General features: G+C 38.6%; 1 protein-coding gene across 2 annotated transcripts in view; it reads left to right on the top strand.

The window, feature by feature from the left end:
• LOC119574281 (tensin-1-like) overlaps positions 1 to 17,005 on the top strand; it is a 314,246-nt gene extending 297,241 nt beyond the window's left edge. For both annotated transcript variants that reach the window (XM_037921482.1, XM_037921475.1), the window contains exons 12-21: positions 7,086 to 7,236; positions 7,974 to 8,224; positions 8,410 to 8,536; positions 8,758 to 8,883; positions 10,369 to 10,548; positions 11,422 to 11,564; positions 13,939 to 14,159; positions 14,338 to 14,556; positions 14,699 to 15,140; positions 15,265 to 17,005. In XM_037921482.1, the coding sequence (XP_037777410.1) occupies positions 7,086 to 7,236; positions 7,974 to 8,224; positions 8,410 to 8,536; positions 8,758 to 8,883; positions 10,369 to 10,548; positions 11,422 to 11,564; positions 13,939 to 14,159; positions 14,338 to 14,556; positions 14,699 to 15,140; positions 15,265 to 15,421 (2,017 nt within the window). In that variant the 3' untranslated portion in view covers positions 15,422 to 17,005. The remainder of the gene's footprint in view (positions 1 to 7,085; positions 7,237 to 7,973; positions 8,225 to 8,409; positions 8,537 to 8,757; positions 8,884 to 10,368; positions 10,549 to 11,421; positions 11,565 to 13,938; positions 14,160 to 14,337; positions 14,557 to 14,698; positions 15,141 to 15,264) is intronic.
• Positions 17,006 to 19,012: the final 2,007 nt, after the last annotated feature.

The following is a 19,012-nucleotide window of genomic DNA, read 5'->3' as shown; positions in this document are numbered from 1 at the left end:
AGCGACCTTGGCAGTGCCAAGTCTCCCTCTCTCTCTCTCTCTCTCTCTCTCTCTCTCTCTCTCTCTCTCTCTCTCTCTCTCTCTCTCTCTCTCTCTCTCTCTCTCTCTCTCTCTCTCTCTCTCTCTCTCTCTCTCTCTCTCTCTCTCTCTCTCTCTCTATCTTTCTCCAAAAATCCCCCTCCCCCCCCCCTCCCGTTTTTCTCTCATACCCACAGATCTGTTGCTCCCCCCCCCCCCTACCCAGCAGACCTTTCATTCGCTTACCTCTGACCTTCCCGGGAACATGTGTATAAGTGTGTGTGTGTTTATGCGCGGGCGAAGGGGAGGGAAAGAGAGGCCGCGCAGGCTATTTTTTGCCGTTATGTCTTCTCCGGGGGAAAAATATCCACAAAAGCGACGACATTCAAAGGAAACAGATGGTTGTTGGTTTGCATGACGGAAGCTCGCGACCGCATGATCCTCTGGTGTCAACGTCAACAGAGGGAGTTGGGGGGGGAAGGGAGTATGACATCAGTCTTTGCAGGTGGCCGTGAGGGGTTAGGAAGCGCCGGGGGAGAGGGGGGGAGTAGAGAAGGCCAGGGGCATGGCACAATATAAAGGGTGTCACGCGCAGGTTGAAGATTCAGTAGCGTCGTGTTGTTAGTGGCGTCGAGAAGGTGTTGGCAGAGTGTCTGCTCAGATTTGTTTACGATGGCTACCGTCGCCTAGTGAGTGCCGTAGATGTTGTCAGTTTACGTTTGGTGGAGACAATTTTAGGATTGTATTACGTTCAGAGTAAACGTAAACGTGACTGTTCACGCGTGCGGTTTTATATTTAGTGTCGTGTTACACGTGCATCTCGGTAGCATTAGAGTTTTCGGACGAAAAATCTCGCAGCAGCCACACTTTGCTACGTGAAGCAATGGGCGTTGATTGCTTTTATACTGGTATGTAGTTACAAAACTAAACCACATAAATCATTAAAAATTATAATAGTTAATAAAAAGAATGCACGCCATTGCTAATCACAGTAGATAAAGTGTAGCTTGCAATGTCCCTAAAGTGTAGCTCGCAATGTCCCGACAACCACCGAGGGAAAGCATGCAGTCTCTTCTTCGAAGCCTCACGCGGGTGCAAGTGTGATTAGATCATCTCCGGCTCTGTGGCTGGAGGTGAGACACATACCTTGCGGCCAGGTGGAAGGGGAGGGGGGGATAGGAAACACGAATAACTTGTTCTTCTTGCGGTGACTGAAGAACAGAACTACGGCACTGCCTTCTTTTGACTATTTTTGGGATGAAGACGGCGGAATTTTGGGTTGTGCAAACCTTAAGAAATAAAATTGCCGATTGATGAATTTACATGTCTCGTGTACACATTGCTTCATGTATCATCCCTTCGCTTATTCACCCATTCGTCTCTCCTTTAACTCGTATCCCACATCGCCCTCGCACCAAGGGCCCGCCGTATTTGACATGCATATCACGGCTTGTAGGCGATCTTCCCGGTGTTTCGTTAGCATATCTTTAGTTTCTCCGCAGAAAAGACGCTTTGAAAGGCAGGGACGAGATCCTGCCTCGCCTCCGTATTAGAAGGCGGAAAAGTGACCATCCTTTGTAACAGGATAGTTTTTATTTATTCTTTTATTTCCATTTTTTCAATAGCGTTATGCTATCAGTTTTCTTTTTTTTTCCAATTGCACTTAGCCATCAGCCGCATGGTCGGGGTTCAGATTTCATGAATGAAATATAGACTTTCCAGCACGTCTTTCAGATTAGCATCTTCGTTTCCATTGCTGTTATCTTTTCATGGTTTCTGTCCTACTCTTCATTGTGATTCGCACTCGCCTCGGTAGGTATAGCAAGAAGGTATCACATCACGAAAGCCCAAGCATTTAATTCCAAAACACATTCACGTTAGAAACTCAGTCGAATACCGCAGCATCATAAGAAAGCCCATGTGATTAAGGACCTTTTTCCAAGCCACCTCGAGACGGAGAAGGCGAGGAAGTGGCGATCATGAAGGGGGGGGGGGGCAGTGTCCTAAAATGGTTGGGGGTGTGAGTCATGGCGCCAGGAAAGGACAGCAGCGGCCGCTCCGAGGGTGTGGTGTCCCAGCGCTCACGGCGGTGTGGAACATGTTTTCGGGAGGGTAAAGAGGGGAGGGGGTGAGAGAGAAAGAGGGAGGAGATCAGGGAGTGAGTGAGTGAGTTAGTGTGAGAGAGAGTGAGTGTGTGAGTGAGTTAGTGTGAGAGAGAGTGAGTGTGTGAGTGAGTTAGTGTGAGAGAGAGTGAGTGTTTGAGTGAGTTAGTGTGAGAGAGAGTGTGTGAGTGAGTTAGTGTGAGAGAGAGTGAGTGTTTGAGTGAGTTAGTGTGAGAGAGTTAATGAATGAATGAATGAATGAATACTGAGAGAGAGAGAGAGAGAGAGAGAGAGAGAGAGAGAGAGAGAGAGAGAGAGAGAGAGAGAGAGACCGAGACCGAGAGAGTAAAAATGATACAGACGGCGAGACCATTGTCCCTTTCCCATGCTCTCAAAAGCCTAGGTTGTTCACGAAAGTCCAGTAAGCCCAGCTTGACTCACACACACACAGGTGAATGACTCACCTAGTCTTTGATTGAGTCCTCCAGGTGCAGTGGCAGTCAAGGGCTATTTCAAGGGGACCATTTAGTGTCAGCGGAAGAAAAATGTTTAGGGGAGAGAGGGCTAACGCGTGTTTTGCAGCGGGCACGTCGAGAGTGAGAGCATCTGCGTTACATACATCTGCGGCGAAGTGACTCACAGTGCCGGAAGTGGTCAGCCCGGGGGATTACGGGCTGTTAAGGGGCGTGGAGGCGTTAAAAATAGTGTGCTGTGGAACGCCCGTTTCGAAGTGTTGACATGGCCCTGCCGCGACCCCCTCCATCACCCACCTTCTTATCGCAGGTCATAGGTCTCACGTATTTGTATTTACGTTGGCCGTCTTGATTAAACCCTGTGCAATGATAAAATGGGGTTGAAATTTAGGCCTCCCCACCCCTTCCGTTGAGAGCGGAGCAGGTCGTTCTGCTTGCATTAACTGAGATGGCTTTGGCTTATGAGCCTCGGTGAAATGGGGCTCCCTCGGGCGAAAGGTTATACGCAAAGTTGATTAGATGTGGTATTTGGCACAAGGCAGCAGGGAAGTGGAGAGGGGAGGGGAGGGTCTTACAAGCGTGCAGGTCGTTAGCATAGTCGTGAACGAAGTCGTTAGAGCAGAGTGGATGGAAGTGCGACCTGTAGAAGCCACTCCGCCCGCCCTAAGTCTACGGTGATAGAAAATAACGAGGGCCGCCACGACATGTCATTACCGGCGCACAACGGTCCATCGAGGAGGTCGAGGGGAAGGCGAGAGCTCGTCCTCTCGCCCCTTGCCTCGCCGCTGGAGTGGGACTGGGAAAATTCGTACAAAACAGAGGGGGCATGGAGTGGACACTTTTGCCTCTGTTTCAGTATGTTCTTATGATTTAGGGCATGAATAAGTCTTGTGTATGTGTAGGGACCAAAGATCGCAAAGAATCAAGAATGAAAGGGAAGGAACATCTGCGCAGGTGTCGCGTTACGCAGTGTTTATCCAGCGTCTTTGTCTTCTCATCAACCTTATCTGTTGGGGCTCGAGTCTGTTCCCAGGGGCGCGGCCTGACATCAATCCTAATTGCGATCTCTATCCTCATGGAGTGCCTCGAGGGGCGGAAGACGAGGCTACCGAAGTCGTTTTTCCCTGAGGGAGGGAAGAGAAGTCTGGAGACAGGGTGCACGTAAACAAGCAGGCGAGGAAAAGAAACAAAGAAAAGAATTGAGTGTTTATAGCGATTGCTCTGATCAGTCTCGCGATTAATTGGAATGTCACTTGAGAGGTATAATTAAGGCCAATGAGGAAATGGCTGGGGATGTGCTTTTGTCGGTTAGAATTGGAATTTTCTTTCTTTTTTTGTTGGTGCTACAATTTTCTCATCATTAAATTCCCATATATATGCATATTGAATGTATTGCGGAGATTCTGTCTTTAGATCTTGATTCATCATCCAGAAATTGTAGGATGGCATCCGCTAGAAAGAAGTGCCAGCTGCCATTCCATGCAAGAGGAAGGAGCCTTGATTGTCACTCATGGAAAGAATGCGTCAGAGTCTTTGAGTGCCACATTCCTGGGCTGGCGTGATAAGGTCCAAATGCTCATCAGGCGACACTTTTTTCGCAGTTAAAGACTTGATAATATGTGCCTCCTCGTTATGGCCTTGCACGTGAGAGAGAGAGGGAGAAGAAGGGGAGGAAGAGGGGTAGAGGGATGGGGGGAAGAGAGAGAGAGAGAGAGAGAGAGAGAGAGAGAGAGAGAGAGAGAGAGAGAGATATGGGGAATGGGAGAGGGTTGTAGAGGAAGAAAAGGGAGATCAGTGAAGAGGAACAAAGAAAAATGGCGGGTAGAAAGGGAGGGGAACTCCATTCGCAAATACGTTCAGAAAACAGATACGCGGGCTAGGTTATCCAACGAATGTATTTTTTCACCACTAAATGTACCATTGTCGAGTACCCTTGCCTGGGCCGAGGATTGTGGTAGTGTGTGTGGTGAGGTTTCGAGTGAATACGCCGTGGCGAAAGGCTTATCCTTTCCAAAAGGCCGAGGGACCACAAAAAAGGGTCCATCGGGAAAAGGGTTTGATCCTCCCTATAAAAAAGGGCTATTGGGCTTTTGCATGTTGTGAAATTATTTCAGGGTATTGATGTAATGCTGATCATGTATTCAATGTCTTTGTATGTTTGTTTGTTTTTAAGTCCTTATTTGTGGTTGTCCGTAGACTACTCTTTGCTTGGATGCTACAGGACATCAGATTGAATGGTATGCTGTCAGTGTCCGTGCTGATTCATGGTGTTGTCAGCGAGCGGAGCGTTGGTCATTGTCGAAAGCCTTAGTGTGCGTTCCAGAAAGGGGAAGGGGAAGAGGAAGTTGGAAGGAGTTAAGAGAAGGGGCTAGGAAAAGATGTATAAACACACGCACGAATGCGCGCGCGCACACACACGCACACACACACACACACACACACACACACACACACACACACACACACACACACACACACACACACACACACACACACACACACACACACACACGAGAGAGAGAGAGAGAGAGCGAGAGAGAGCGAGAGAGAGCGAGAGAGAGAGAGAGAGAGCGAGAGGAGAGAGAGAGCGAGAGCGAGAGCGAGAGCGAGAGCGAGAGCGAGAGCGAGAGCGAGAGCGAGAGCGAGAGCGAGAGGAGAGAGGAGAGAGAGAGAGAGAGGAGAGAGAGAGAGAGAGAGAGAGAGAATGTGGTGAGGATTTTTTGCCATTAGCACTCGCGATGTGAACGAGCGTGTCACGCAGCCGGTCGTGACGCGGTCGTTAGAATTTGAACAGGAAAAGGCAATGATGTGAAAGGCGGAAGCAAATGGCCAGCGTCTCCGTGATGAAATTATTCATTGCCATATTGCCAGCTTTGTACCGATAATCACAGGTCACGTGAGTGGTGGTGATTGCGTGGTAATAACCAGGAAGCGGCAATGCCCCCTACTTTCACCCTCGCTCGGGCACGGCGCGGCTACCTTGCCGGAGGGCCTTCGTGCCATGGAAGTGCCCCCTCGTGCTTATTTGCCATCTGCTACTTGTCGCGTGTGATTGATACTGTGGCAAAACGGGGTTAGCTTTTGTGGCCATCATCTGTAGTGGACACTGAAAAAAGTCGTGTGACAAAGCTATTTTGTTTGGTTTTGTATTCTGTACTGATCGACGTGGAAAGTAAATGTTGTTTTTCTTCTTTGTGAACCAAACTACGGAAGATATATAGCCACATGAAATATGTTCCTCGTCAAGAAAAGATGAATTCTTAAAATATCCTTTTAAAAAAGTTCCCGTTTTCTATGCCAACGAATTCTTCACCCTCCAAGCACCCGGCTCATCCGCTCTCTCTCTTTCCTGTCATTACAATGTCATTTTTTAACCCGCTGAGAGAAACCATCCTTGGACTTTCGAATGTAAACCACTGTTAGAATACGTTTCCGGTTTTTCTCTTCTTTTTTCATCAGATCGGCCTAGTTTTTTTTACTGTTGAAAAAATGTTGTCGCAAGTTTTCTTTGGTATTTTTTGTAGTAGTGCGATCCGGGTTCATTTGTAATTTTCTTATGTATTATATATGGCGAAAATACGCTTTGCACTAATGTTCCGTAAGATTAAGCCAGTTCGTAGATACCTCTATGTTTAATGATAGGCCTATCATGATTTTTTGTATATACCTGTGTCTTTAATTTAAAACCATTAATGAGAGACACTTAGAAACCAACCGCACTTGATCAAGACGTGATAAGGTTTGAAAAATGCACCTTAACTAACATGCCCACCCGGATTTCCTTCGCTGGGCACGTGACCCCTGGAACGGCATTCCCAGACTCATTCCCAAGACAGGTGAGAGGTGAGGGGGGGGGGGACGTCGGGGCGGCGATCCTTTCGAGGTCATGGTGGACACCTGTTTCGTTGTCGGGAACATGTGTCGCTGTCGGGCTCTCGGTATTGGGTGACATGTGGCCCAGTTGAGTGCTGAGGCGGTAAATAACTTTTCGCGATGGTGCCAGAATACGCTATGGGCACCGGGTTGGGTACAGCGGGCAATAAAAGAGATAGAGCGTGGAGGGGAGGGGAGCGTGTGAGTGTAGGACGAGATTTGGTTGTTCAAGGCCGTTTTTCGTGCGCCAGGGTTCGTGATGCCAGCACTCAGGACGGAGGGGTATTGTTATTTTTTCATTTAGTGTATGGTATGCGTGTATTTCTTTGATTGATTGTCGTTTTTACAGTCTTGTTAAATGGTTTTGTCTTGTCATGTAGTTCTCCATAGTTGGAGGGGTTTGTAATTTGATTATCGGTTTCGTTTTCACGATAGTAGTAAGTATATTTAAATTGGGGTTAGTCGCCATAAAAGAAGTATAATTATAAGGTCATAAAGTGTTTTCCTTGTTAATCTTTTAACATGAAGGTGATTAGAACCACAGCTTATATATATATGGATATACACATTTAATCAAAACAACACTTTCCTTAAATCGTATTTCCGTTTCTTTTTCCAGTCGCTCCCTGAGCAGCACCGGCAGCAACAATTTGTCATGGCTGCAGATGCAACAGCTGAAATTGGCAGAGAGACGCGAGGCCAAGCTGCGAGCCGAGAGAGCACCTCACGAAGCCCGCATGCTTTCCGAACTCCGTACTCGTATGGGCCAGGTACGGGTGGATCGGAAGCCGTTGCTCTGTGGTGTTAACTGGAAGAAATTCATGTTTATGTTAAAAGCCATAGTAGCTTAGAAACTTTGTACAAGGTGGCCAAGCTTTTATATATATATATATATATATATACATATAAATATATATATATATACATATAGTTAACATATATTATACATTACATATAATATATATATATATATATAATATATAATAATATAATATATATATACATATAATATATAATATAATATATATATATATAATATATAATAAGATATATAATAAAATATATATATATATATATAATATAATTTAATATATAACTATATATATATATATAATATTATAATAATATATATATTATATATAATTATATATATATAAATTAATATCATATATAATATAAATTATATTATATAATATATATATATATATATATATATTTATATATAATAATATATATATATATATAGTATATATATATATATAATATATATATATATAGATATTATAATATATATATATATATATATATTATATATATATATATATATATATATATATATATATATATATATATATATAATAATATATATATATATATTGTGTATATATATATATATATATATATATATTGAAGGTATATTTCTGTAAACAGTCTGTATAGAGCTTTGTTAATTATAGACTGCTTATATGATTGCATCTAATCTAAGCATTGATGTTGATCTCAACAGCAGCAGCGGACAAGCACGACAACTTCAAGAGACTTTGAAGATGGCTATGTGAGTGATACAACACTTCTTTCGGAGACTTCAAGGGAATCTTCCCCAGTGAAGACATTGGCTCCTCTGACCATTAACACAGGAGGGCCACCAACAACCCCCCAGAAGCCCCCCATTGGCCATTCAACCCCCGCTAGGGGCAATTCAGCTCCTTCATCTCCGATTCTGCCAACCAGGTCAGCCTCACGGGAACGCACAGTCAGGTAAGGTTACGTTGATAACCTTCTATCAACATATCCATAGTAATTTGTTTCTTCAAGGGGGGGAGGGAAGGGTTTAAGAAATTCTTGAAGAAAATTTAGTTTATTATGCAAAAAGTCAGTAGTAAACTATTTGCTTTTAAAACTATTTGTGTAAGTGATTACTTCAATTAAATTTTATTTTTCAGATATAATCAGCAGCAGAGTAGCCAGCGAAGCCTTCCGAGAAAGCACTCCGACTCTTCACATGATAGAGAACGACCTTTTGTTGCTGTCAAAAGAGCACACGAAAACGCCAAACCAGGCGAACCTGGGGTTAGTTGACTTGTATAAAGATATATGATTCAAGATCATGCTAAAAAGGCTTCTCAAAGATCAATATCTCATACCTTGCAAGTCACATGTTTCACATATCTTTTGTTGTGAGAAATTTAGGTCTTGCAATAAATTTTACTCCACATTGTGTCATAACATGGAACTCAAAAGTGACAAAATTTGGAGCTCTCTCTAAACTCTGTTTCAATAATTGTTTCCAGGATGCATCATCAGCTCTAAATCAACTTCAAACTTCACCTCACGGCCATATCCAGTATTCATCATATTCATCCACTACCCCAGTTGATGGTGGTCTTTTGACCACTGTTGCTTCATCATCAAATCAGGTATGTTGGTCATCATTTATCAAGCTGTTTTTGGTTTTATATCACAGCATGAAGTTTGCAAGTGTAGTTTTTCCCATCTTTTTTTATTTGACTTTTTGCCTTGAATAGCATGAAATGAGAAAAGGGTTTTTAGAAATTGCATGTATTTGCTGTGCTGTGTAATTGATATATACTTGACTAATAGACAGCAGATAGATCACATACTAGAAAAAGTATTATTGCACCTGGCTTTCATCACTTGGCAGTGTATATAGAAATTATCTATTAAAGTTTTGTTGCCAAAAGTATGCTTTGTAGATATCAAGTCTTACTTATAGTTAATATAGATATTTATGTAAAAAAGTGCAATTCAGAGTTTTAAATTGTCTGTAAAAGTAAATATAAAGGAATAAAGATAATAAGGAAATAATAATAAAATAATTAAATGAAAGTAATTCAGACTTTTCCAATGGAAGATGTAATTAGTTGTGTTTAATTAGTATCTGCAATAGGAGCTAGTTTATGTAAGTTATGAAGTTGAACATCAACATGTGATGAAAGTAATTTACAATCTCCTTTAATTCTGCATCAGTTGCAGTAGTTCTATACAAGAAAACACTTTTAAAGTTAGATTTAGTTAGATGTATTGCATGTTATATGAATTTATTTGAGATTACTTTGTGGTGATATATAGGATTATCATATCATATAAAGCTTTTTAGTCATTTTGAATTGACAAAGAATACAACTATAAGATGTTCCTTGTAATCATCTAGGTGAATTAATTTCTTTTGTTCCTACCAAAATCTTTTCATTGACTAAAGAAAGGTATAGTAATAAAAGGTATACTGTCTATGTTAAAAGTTGTCCTAAAAGTAATTGTGTTGGTAATTTCTGGATTAACATGAGTGATTGAGGAAGTACTTACATTTAGACTTCTTTGATTTAATATATGTGCTAACAGGTGAAGACAAAACTGAAAGTGAATTTTCTCTAGCTCAAAGACTAATAATTTCTCTAAAATCTTCAGTAGTTCAAGGAGAAATGTTTGATTGATATTTGAGTAGAGGAAATTATATATATTTTTTAGAGTTTTGATACTTCTCTGAAAATCTAATTTCCACTTATCCAGTTGACATACTGACAATTCCCCAAACAGTAACATGTTTTTGTTTGAAGGATTTTTATTAATAGTTCTTGAATAATGATAGCAACTGACAAATGAACATACAGTTGACTGTTCATTAGCCAGTGCAGGAAGGTTAGAAACTGAGAAAATAACAAGTGCTGGAAATAAAATGTTATACATTTTAAATGTAAAATGTTTTATTTTTTGTGCTGTGGCTTTTGTGATTAGTAAAAGTTTTTGTTTCATCATTATTAAATGCTTTCTGAAGTAAACTTGCTATAAGACCATAAAGATTATCCTGTAAAGTTTTAGCCTTCCTGTGGGCACCCAAGTATTGCATGCTGACTTTGGAACCATGAGTTGCGTGGTGTTTGCAGGAGGGACTCGACTCTCTAGATGCCCTGAGTGCTACACTAGCCAGTTTGGGCTCTCCCACTCACCCTCCCACCTCTACCTCACCGCCCAACCCTATAAGCAGCACCACCACTGTCATCACCACCTCTGCTGTCACCACTACTGCTGAGTCACGAGAAGTTCTAACGGCTCAAACATCTCAGGTTAGCTACCAAATGGTAGTTACTCCTGTGAGCATTTATGTATAGGGGCAATGCCATTAATGTCAGTTTAGGATAATTCAGTATTTACTTGCATATTATTACATGAAATTTAGAGTAGGGTAGTAATTTTTCTTGTTACCTAGGGAACTTTATTCCATAATATTGTTGGCAGAGCTTGTCAGATGTTAAAAGGTAATCCACTAAAACCTGTTAAACATAAGTTTTAGCCTAGTAAAATTAGGTAATTATTATGCTATATATGTAGTTACACATACACTTAAAAAGCATTAAGTAACCTTGGTACAACATACATCTTGAGGTCCTTCAAAGAAGAATGACATACCAGTATCAAAGGTTTTCAAAAGAAATGTATATTACATATCAGATAAGAATATAATGTATTTGGGAAAGTTTTTGTTTAATTAGTAGTGCTTAATATGTGTGGAATTCCTTGTTTTAGTGTTGGCATATTTCTGCTACTACCTCTTTGCCAAGAGCACAAAGTTTTCAAGCTGCACAGTTTAGAGAAAAAGGCCTCTTAAAAGCATGACATAAGAGAATTACATGAATATAGGCATCAAGGTTTGTATTTAGATGCATGTATATTTATTAGCATGTTTTTTTTTTATTATTATTATTCCTTTTTTTTGCATTTTTTTGCATTTTTGAGTTTTCTAACATTTTATTTCAATATATATTACCATCATGTAGTAAATAATAGAGGCTTATCCATATTTTGCTTTTGTTACTCTCATAATGATATTTGGTTGGTTTTCAGTTCAGTTTATGTATTAACAATCCTCTATTACGCTTTAGGTGTCTCCTCAAAACCCACATGATCATAGTAATAATGCACAGCTTTCCCATCTCCAGAGCCGAGATGACAGTGCCTGGCAGAGCGACACAGAGAGCAGTTACGGTGGAAATCGTCCCATCACGCCAGGATTCCCCCCTGCCACCCCTACAACTCCATATTTGAACCAGGGTTTGCCTCCCAAAAGCCCAACCATGCAACGGTGAGTCTCACTTGTTTTTGTTGCTTGTTTTTTGTTTTGTGCTCCCCCCCTCTTTTTTTCTCTTTTTTTTTTTTTTGTTAATGTGTTTTTAATACCAGACTTCTCCCACCTTTTTCTGGCCCAAGTGCTGCATGTGTGGCTGTGATTTGTATAATATTTTTTCAATTATGTTTGTTTAACCCATTATGAATGAAAAAAATAGAGATGTGCTTGAATATTTAGATGTTGCTTGCTAGCATTCTATTAACAAACATTTGCCTGAACTAGCAGCTGAGTCTTTATAAATATTTTTTTAAATTTTTTAATTGTTTTTATTATTTATTTATTTATTTATTTTTGCTGGTACTAAGGCACCAAAAAATTGCTTTTCATTTTTGTATTTTGAGAGAATTATTCTACATTTACAATTCATATTCTAGATAAATTGTGGTTATATATAATTCACAAAACGTAAACAAATATTGACAACCATTGAATATTGACATTCAATGTATGTGTATATAATATTTGAAGCAAATAATATACTAAAGCTTGGCCATCTGTGTACTGAGTAGAAAAATTGCACAACATGGACATAATTCTGAAGTATGTAGTGATTTTAGCGTAGATGTGTTTCAGTATACAATTCAGTTGTCAATTTTTGTTTTTCTTATCGTATAAATAAATTAGTTCATTGTTTGTACATTTGATGCTCCAAATTAATGTCTTGTCACATTTCACAACTGCACAACCATTAATGGTTTGTTTGTTTGATTTTTATATAACCCTTTTGCAACTACAGATGTTCAGTCGTATGATAAAATTTGGCCACACACCATCACAAATTCAGCACTGTGCTTAAAAAGCTTTATGCCAAAGTGTATCAGGTTAAGTGGCTTGAATTTTATCATGAATTCTTTACTTCTGTGAATGTGAAAGTGTTCAATTCCTTAGATAATGACCTTAAAAACAGAATAATTTCTAATCTTGAATTGTATTATTCCCCCTCTCTCTCTCTTTCTCTTCACTGATTCTCCTAACTACCTTGCTGACCCAATTGGTGCGACTGACAATCTGTGCCGCTGCTAACAATGGGACTTTGCAAAATGTGCATGCTGCCTACCCTGCAACAACAATGAACTTGTGCACCGTATATAATGATTTACAAAATTCAAATAATTATCTTCATGACTAACCCATGATAACCCACAATGACACTGATCCATGGGAGTGTTACTTTCTTGGAAAAAAAAAAAAAAAAAAAAAAAAAAAAAAAAAAAAAAAAAAAAAAAAAAAAAATGGACAAAAAATGTGAACGGTGACCTGGACATTATCCTCTGTTTGTAAATCAATGTTGGTAAATGTGCAATTTATGTTGAATTAATGGATGCCAAGCAGAAGAGCACATCTTGGCCTGTCCTCTCTTTCGTCCCGACCGATCGTCAAAAAGTCTGCATCGCTTCCCAGGTTAGCTTTTTGGATAGGTCTTTGTGAATTCAGTACCTCAGGGTTAAACCTTGCGTTGTAATGTATTAATGTATTACAATCAGGTAAGATGATGCCTGTACAGATATATTCACTGGTAATGAGACGTGCACTCAGAAAAGATACAGATCAGGTCACTGAAGAATGTAACCATTTTCTTATGAAAAACATGCATGCACCTCACACCACACACACACACACATGCACCACACACCTCACACCACACACACATGCACACACACACACACACATATATACACAAAAACATGTACATTCACATATGTCTGTATGTGTGTACAGTAGTATGAATGAAGATTTAATGTATTATTGATGTAAAAGTACATTGTCTGCTAATGTACATACAGACTGGTGTATACATGTATATTTGCATATAGATAAAACAGATGTACTATAAAAGAAATTATATTGTAGTTGCACATTTTTAGATTTATAGTTTTGTCATGCAAATGGTTCACAAATATTTATAAAAAGGTTGCATGCTACCATTAGTAACACACTGAAAAATTGACTGATACTGTAATATGATTAGGAAATACTGCTATTAGATTACTTGTCCATAATTTATGTGGGTTCTTTGGCAATGAAGATGTTCCAGTGTCCTGTTTCAATGCAAATTATTGATTTATTACAGTTAAGAATTATTATTTGAGTTAATTATACATGCTTTTCCTGCTTGCTTTTAATAAGTATCATGCTAATAGACACTTATTATAGTAGTAACGTGTGGCTAGTAATTTATCAAGCTTAAGAAAATTTGAGCTACATGTCTTCGTAATATATTTGGAAAGGCTATATACCTATTACCATACTTTAATTTCCCTTTCTTTTTCTGTCTTGCCATTCATGTATGTTTATGTATTATTTTCTTTTCCTCTCATTGATAAAACAGCAAAGAAATGGGAGTGAGAAGCCCATCACCTGCCACATCTCAAACGCTGCGGCAGGAGTTAAATGGGCATTCCAGTCCAGCTCCCTCCCTCTACCACAGTCAGTCTCGTCGCTCATCACTCACCTCATTGAACGAGTCATCAGAGGTCATTTCATCGCATCCCAAGTTTGTTAAAGACATCTCAAAATTCTGGTATAAACCTACTATAACAAGAGATGAAGGTAAATATTTTAATTATTATTTACAATTGTCTTCCCTTAAACATGCTTATTATACATATAGTGTTATTGACATTATTAATACAATATAAGAATTTAATTGTGATATTCTATATCTAAGCACTTCAATATTATACAGATTCCAAAAGTTTTAAAACACCATCATTTTTCTCCAACCTAGCAATCAGTATGCTCAAGGACAAAGCTCCAGGAACGTTTGTTGTTCGAGATTCCAACTCATTCCCAGGAGCTTTTGGTTTGGCCTTAAAAGTTTCTACTCCACCTCCAAATGTCACAAGTAAATCTAGTGACCCAGCTAGTGAACTAGTAAGACACTTCCTTATTGAGCCAACTTCTAGAGGAGTCCGACTCAAAGGCTGCGCCAATGAACCAGTTTTTGGTTAGTGTTCTGATGTTTAGTCTTGGCAGTGTTTTAGCTTTTTTCCGATTATTATTATTACATATTTTGAATTATTTATTATTGTTATTCTGTCATAACTTGGATGCTCTAATCTCACTTCAAATTCTACTTTATCATATAGGTTCTCTCTCTGCATTGGTGTATCAACATTCGATTACGGCTTTGGCTCTGCCGTGTCGCTTGGTGCTACCTGAGCGTGACCCAGCAGGTGCTCCTGATTCTGTGGATAGCAGTGTCAGCACAAGTGGAAGCTCCAGCTCCACTTCACAACTCTTGCAACAAGGAGCAGCATGCAATGTTATGTATCTCCATACTGCAGACACAGAAAGCCTGACTGGCCCACAAGCAGTAAAGCGTGCAGTCAGTCTGATGCTTGCAGCCAAGATAACTCCAACTGTTGTGCACTTCAAGGTTTCTGCACAAGGCATCACACTGACAGACAATGAGAGAAAACTGTTCTTCCGCCGTCACTACCCAGTGAACACCATTTCCCACTGTGGTTTAGACCCTGATGATCGACGATGGGCGCAGAAGAATGAAGAAGGAGTTCCAGTTGGCTCACAGTAGGATACTTTTCTATTTTCATTAAATGATTATGGAGAGAGAGATAATATTATAAAAAACTTATTTCTTCATTTACACCACATTTTTTGTTTTATTTCACTACATATACCTTTCTTCTTTCAGCCGAGTGTTTGGCTTTGTAGCCAAGAAGGGAGCCAGCAGAACAGAAAATCAGTGCCACATCTTGGCAGAACTTGAACCTGAACAGCCTGCAACAGCAATCTGCAACTTTGTAACAAAAGTAATGATGACAAGTGTAAGCAGACCGAATCTTGTGTAAATCAATTGAACAAGTGAACATTTGCAGCAGTTCATCTAGTGTGAATATTCCGAACAATCTCACATAGCTCTTAATGACTTTACTGATAACAGAGGCTTAATAGGGGTAAATTAGGTAACAAAATAGGTTGTTTTATATACAAAGTGAAGTTAGGGAACTTTTATAGTAATGCAGATATAAAAGTGTAGGGCTCATTGATAGGCAATTCTACATAAAGACTGATGTATAGTTTTTAAGAACATGCTCCATGATGACCTCTAAAATATGATGATAGTAGAAATCATGTATTTGACAAAGTAGAACATTCTTTATGGGAGAAATCAGGGATTGTTATCATAATTTATACTAGTGGGTAATGATGGACTTTCTGGAGGATTTCTAGACTAAAAAGAAATGTGTCATGACAGGATGTCTAGCAGTTGTGATATACATTTATGCAAGTTTTCATTGGAAATAAATAAATAAATAAACATTTTGCATTGCGTAGCCTCGTTAAGTGGGAAACCAGTTATGAAATGAGTCAAGGTTTTTCCATAAAACCTCATTTTACTTATTAGAAGCATGAAAGACATTAAACTGGGATCATTAAAAAAAATGATCAGAGCATGTGAAGCATTTTAGGGAAAATGTTTTCTCAGCAATGTTGTTTTATTCAGCACCATGTATCATGTACTCATTTTACACAATCCATGTGTTCTGCAATCAAATCAGAAAAATGTTGTCCCATTGTTTTTTATTTAATTTTTATTTTTTGCTTTCCATGTGTGTTGCATAGGTTACCTAACCTAGAATATAAATATACTTTAATAATTACTCTAGGCAGATTTTAATATATGAGCTGATTCCCTATTTCATTAATGTTTGAAATATATTTCTTATCTAGGATATGCATTAATGACTGTTAAGTCTTGCTTATATTATGCACTTCTGAATCAATATGCAAATGATTGAAGCTCCAAAAACACTTGAATATTAGTTTAATTAACACATTTACAAATACATGTATTATTTGTATTTAATGTAAATCTGCATTTATAGTGTGCGTAAATCTAAGATTACTTACCCCAGTGAAATTTGACTGTAAATTTTGTATTTAGTGACTCTTAATATAGTTTATCCTTTGTATTGGCAGTCTCAAGTAACTGAAAACACATGACTGTGTCAGTCAATGTTCTAATGTTATGTACATAATGTCCATATGTTTGAATGATAGTTATAAAAAAAAACTTTTATCAATTTTAAATATTGTAAATCATACTTCCATATTGTAACTTCCACTTGATGGGTAATAAATATCCAAGCTGCACAATACACAGTAAAGTCAAGATTTGTAAAGCTAGACCAGGTTCACTATCAAGGAGTGTATGAATACCAGATTGTTGTGGTACATTTACACTTCTATTTATTAAGTAATTACTAGTCCTAATTAGACATTTGTATTTGCCAGATGAGGTAGAGCAGGTAAGAGGCCTGGCTGCACTAATAAGGAAGCAGGTAGTTCCTTTAACACTTATAAGGTGCTTCTTAACTCATGTAAATGACCTCTTCAAGCTTCTTCCAAAAATAAAGAACTGTTTCAAATTGTGAAGTGTTATTCATGTTATCCTCTGTCATATGAAAAAGGAAAATTGGTTAAATCTATAAAATTTTGTGACTAGCAAAGTGAGTTTTACTTATAATTTCCTGTTTAAACAAAGGTTGCTTCAAAATGTCTACCAAAGGGATAGCCCAGTATTACACATCTAAAAAATATCTTGAACAAACCTTACCAAGAAAGGAATACAGAAGCAGTGTAATGCTGTAATAGGATATGGCATTTTTTCAGTTTAATATGCAAAAAGTCCATTGACTATATGAGGCAAGTTCTATGGCTGTAAAATAAAAAATAGTCTTATTGTTAAATTTCATCTATTGGTATTTATTAAAACAATACTACAGTATTGTTTTAATGAACTGTTTACCCAAAGTTATCAAGGCTTCAGTTACTAAGCCCATCTGATCTTATCTGTTTTCCCCATTCCTTGAAAAGCTGTTAACAGGCAGATACACTAGCACGCCACGCCAATATGTCCACATCATATCAACCACGCTTCTCACGTATCCCAGCCATGGATTATTACCCACACTTTAAGACCTTCTTGTATAATCGATGGCAATCTTTTTGGTCAAGCCTCTGCACTAATAAATTACATTCTGTAGAACTATCAATCACCTCCTGGTCAGCTCCATTTCATCGGAACAGATGTTGGGAGACTGCTCTCGCCTGCTTACGCATTGGCCACACCCGTCTAACACACTCCTATCTGATGTCACAATCTGATCCACCCTTATGTTCCTTATGTAATGTTCCCCTTTCAATCCCACACATCCTACTGTTGTGCCCACGTTTTGAAACAACCCGTACCTCTGCTTTCCCCCACCTATCCTCCCTTCACCGACCTCCCAACCTATCAGACATCCCACACTTTCTGCTTCAACAACCTATTCTCTTTCCTCAAACGCATACATATCCTTCATCTAATCTAACTCCTTACCACACCCGACCCTAACCTTTCACTCACCAATTCCTTTGCCCAGCTTAGACAACTAATCACTAACTCAACCACCCTTCCCTAACATTAACTATAGTGCTACATGACCTTAGATGTCTAGCACATTTATCTTGCTTTTAACCATTAACCATTATTTAATTATTAATGTTAATGTTACCATTATCATTATTATAACATTACTAAATAATAAAGGTAATACAAATAAAAAACTTTAAAAATTCAAGGAATGAAGTAAGCAAGTAATTAGGCCTATGATTGACTTGATGGGACTAAACCTTTTGAAGCCATGTGTAAAGAAAATTAATAAAACCGTTCTATGTCTGACAGTCTTCTGCTATTAAAGGCTTGAATAAATATTCTTACTAATGTGCATTTTTTGAATACACATAATAATGGTGGTGAGAAATAACCTCCGGAAAAAAGTAAGAGTACCAAAACCATAAAGAAATCCTATTTGAAAATGGACATCAAAAATAACAATAGCATTTATCATTATTATTATCACTAATTATGTATTTAAAATATGAAAACTAGATGTACATTACATAACCTTTTAGCAAAAAATGTTTCATTACTTGCAATTATCAACTACAAAAGCAGGTATGGTCAGTAGCAGATAAGAATGAGAAAGGCCCCAGCAGTTATGATTTCCTAAAATTTTAAATTATTTATCCCACAAGTTTGTAAAGAAGACTTCTTGATTTTTTGTTTTTAAGGGTTAGTGGTGAGAAGAAATAAATGTACTAGACATCAAAGGTCAGATAGCACTATGGAAAAGTTGAGATGAAAAGGGTAAAAATGAGTTAACAATCAGGATAAGATGTGTTAGATGTTAAAGGCTGTAGTATAGAGTGAAAAGGGTATAGAGGGAGAGCAAATGGAATACAGTAGGGATTTGTAAATGGGGATAGAGTTTAAGGTATAGGGCAATCAGATCAAATGGAGAGAATGTGTATGAGGAAGGGAAACTGCAAAAGAGCCATTATAAAACAATCAAAAGGATACTACAGTAAGAAATGATAGTTTAGAACTAGGAAAA

Source organism: Penaeus monodon, chromosome 1 (genome assembly GCF_015228065.2).
Source record: "Penaeus monodon isolate SGIC_2016 chromosome 1, NSTDA_Pmon_1, whole genome shotgun sequence".
NCBI classification, from domain to species: Eukaryota; Metazoa; Arthropoda; class Malacostraca; order Decapoda; family Penaeidae; genus Penaeus; species Penaeus monodon.
This window is presented reverse-complemented; position numbering and strand designations above follow the sequence as displayed.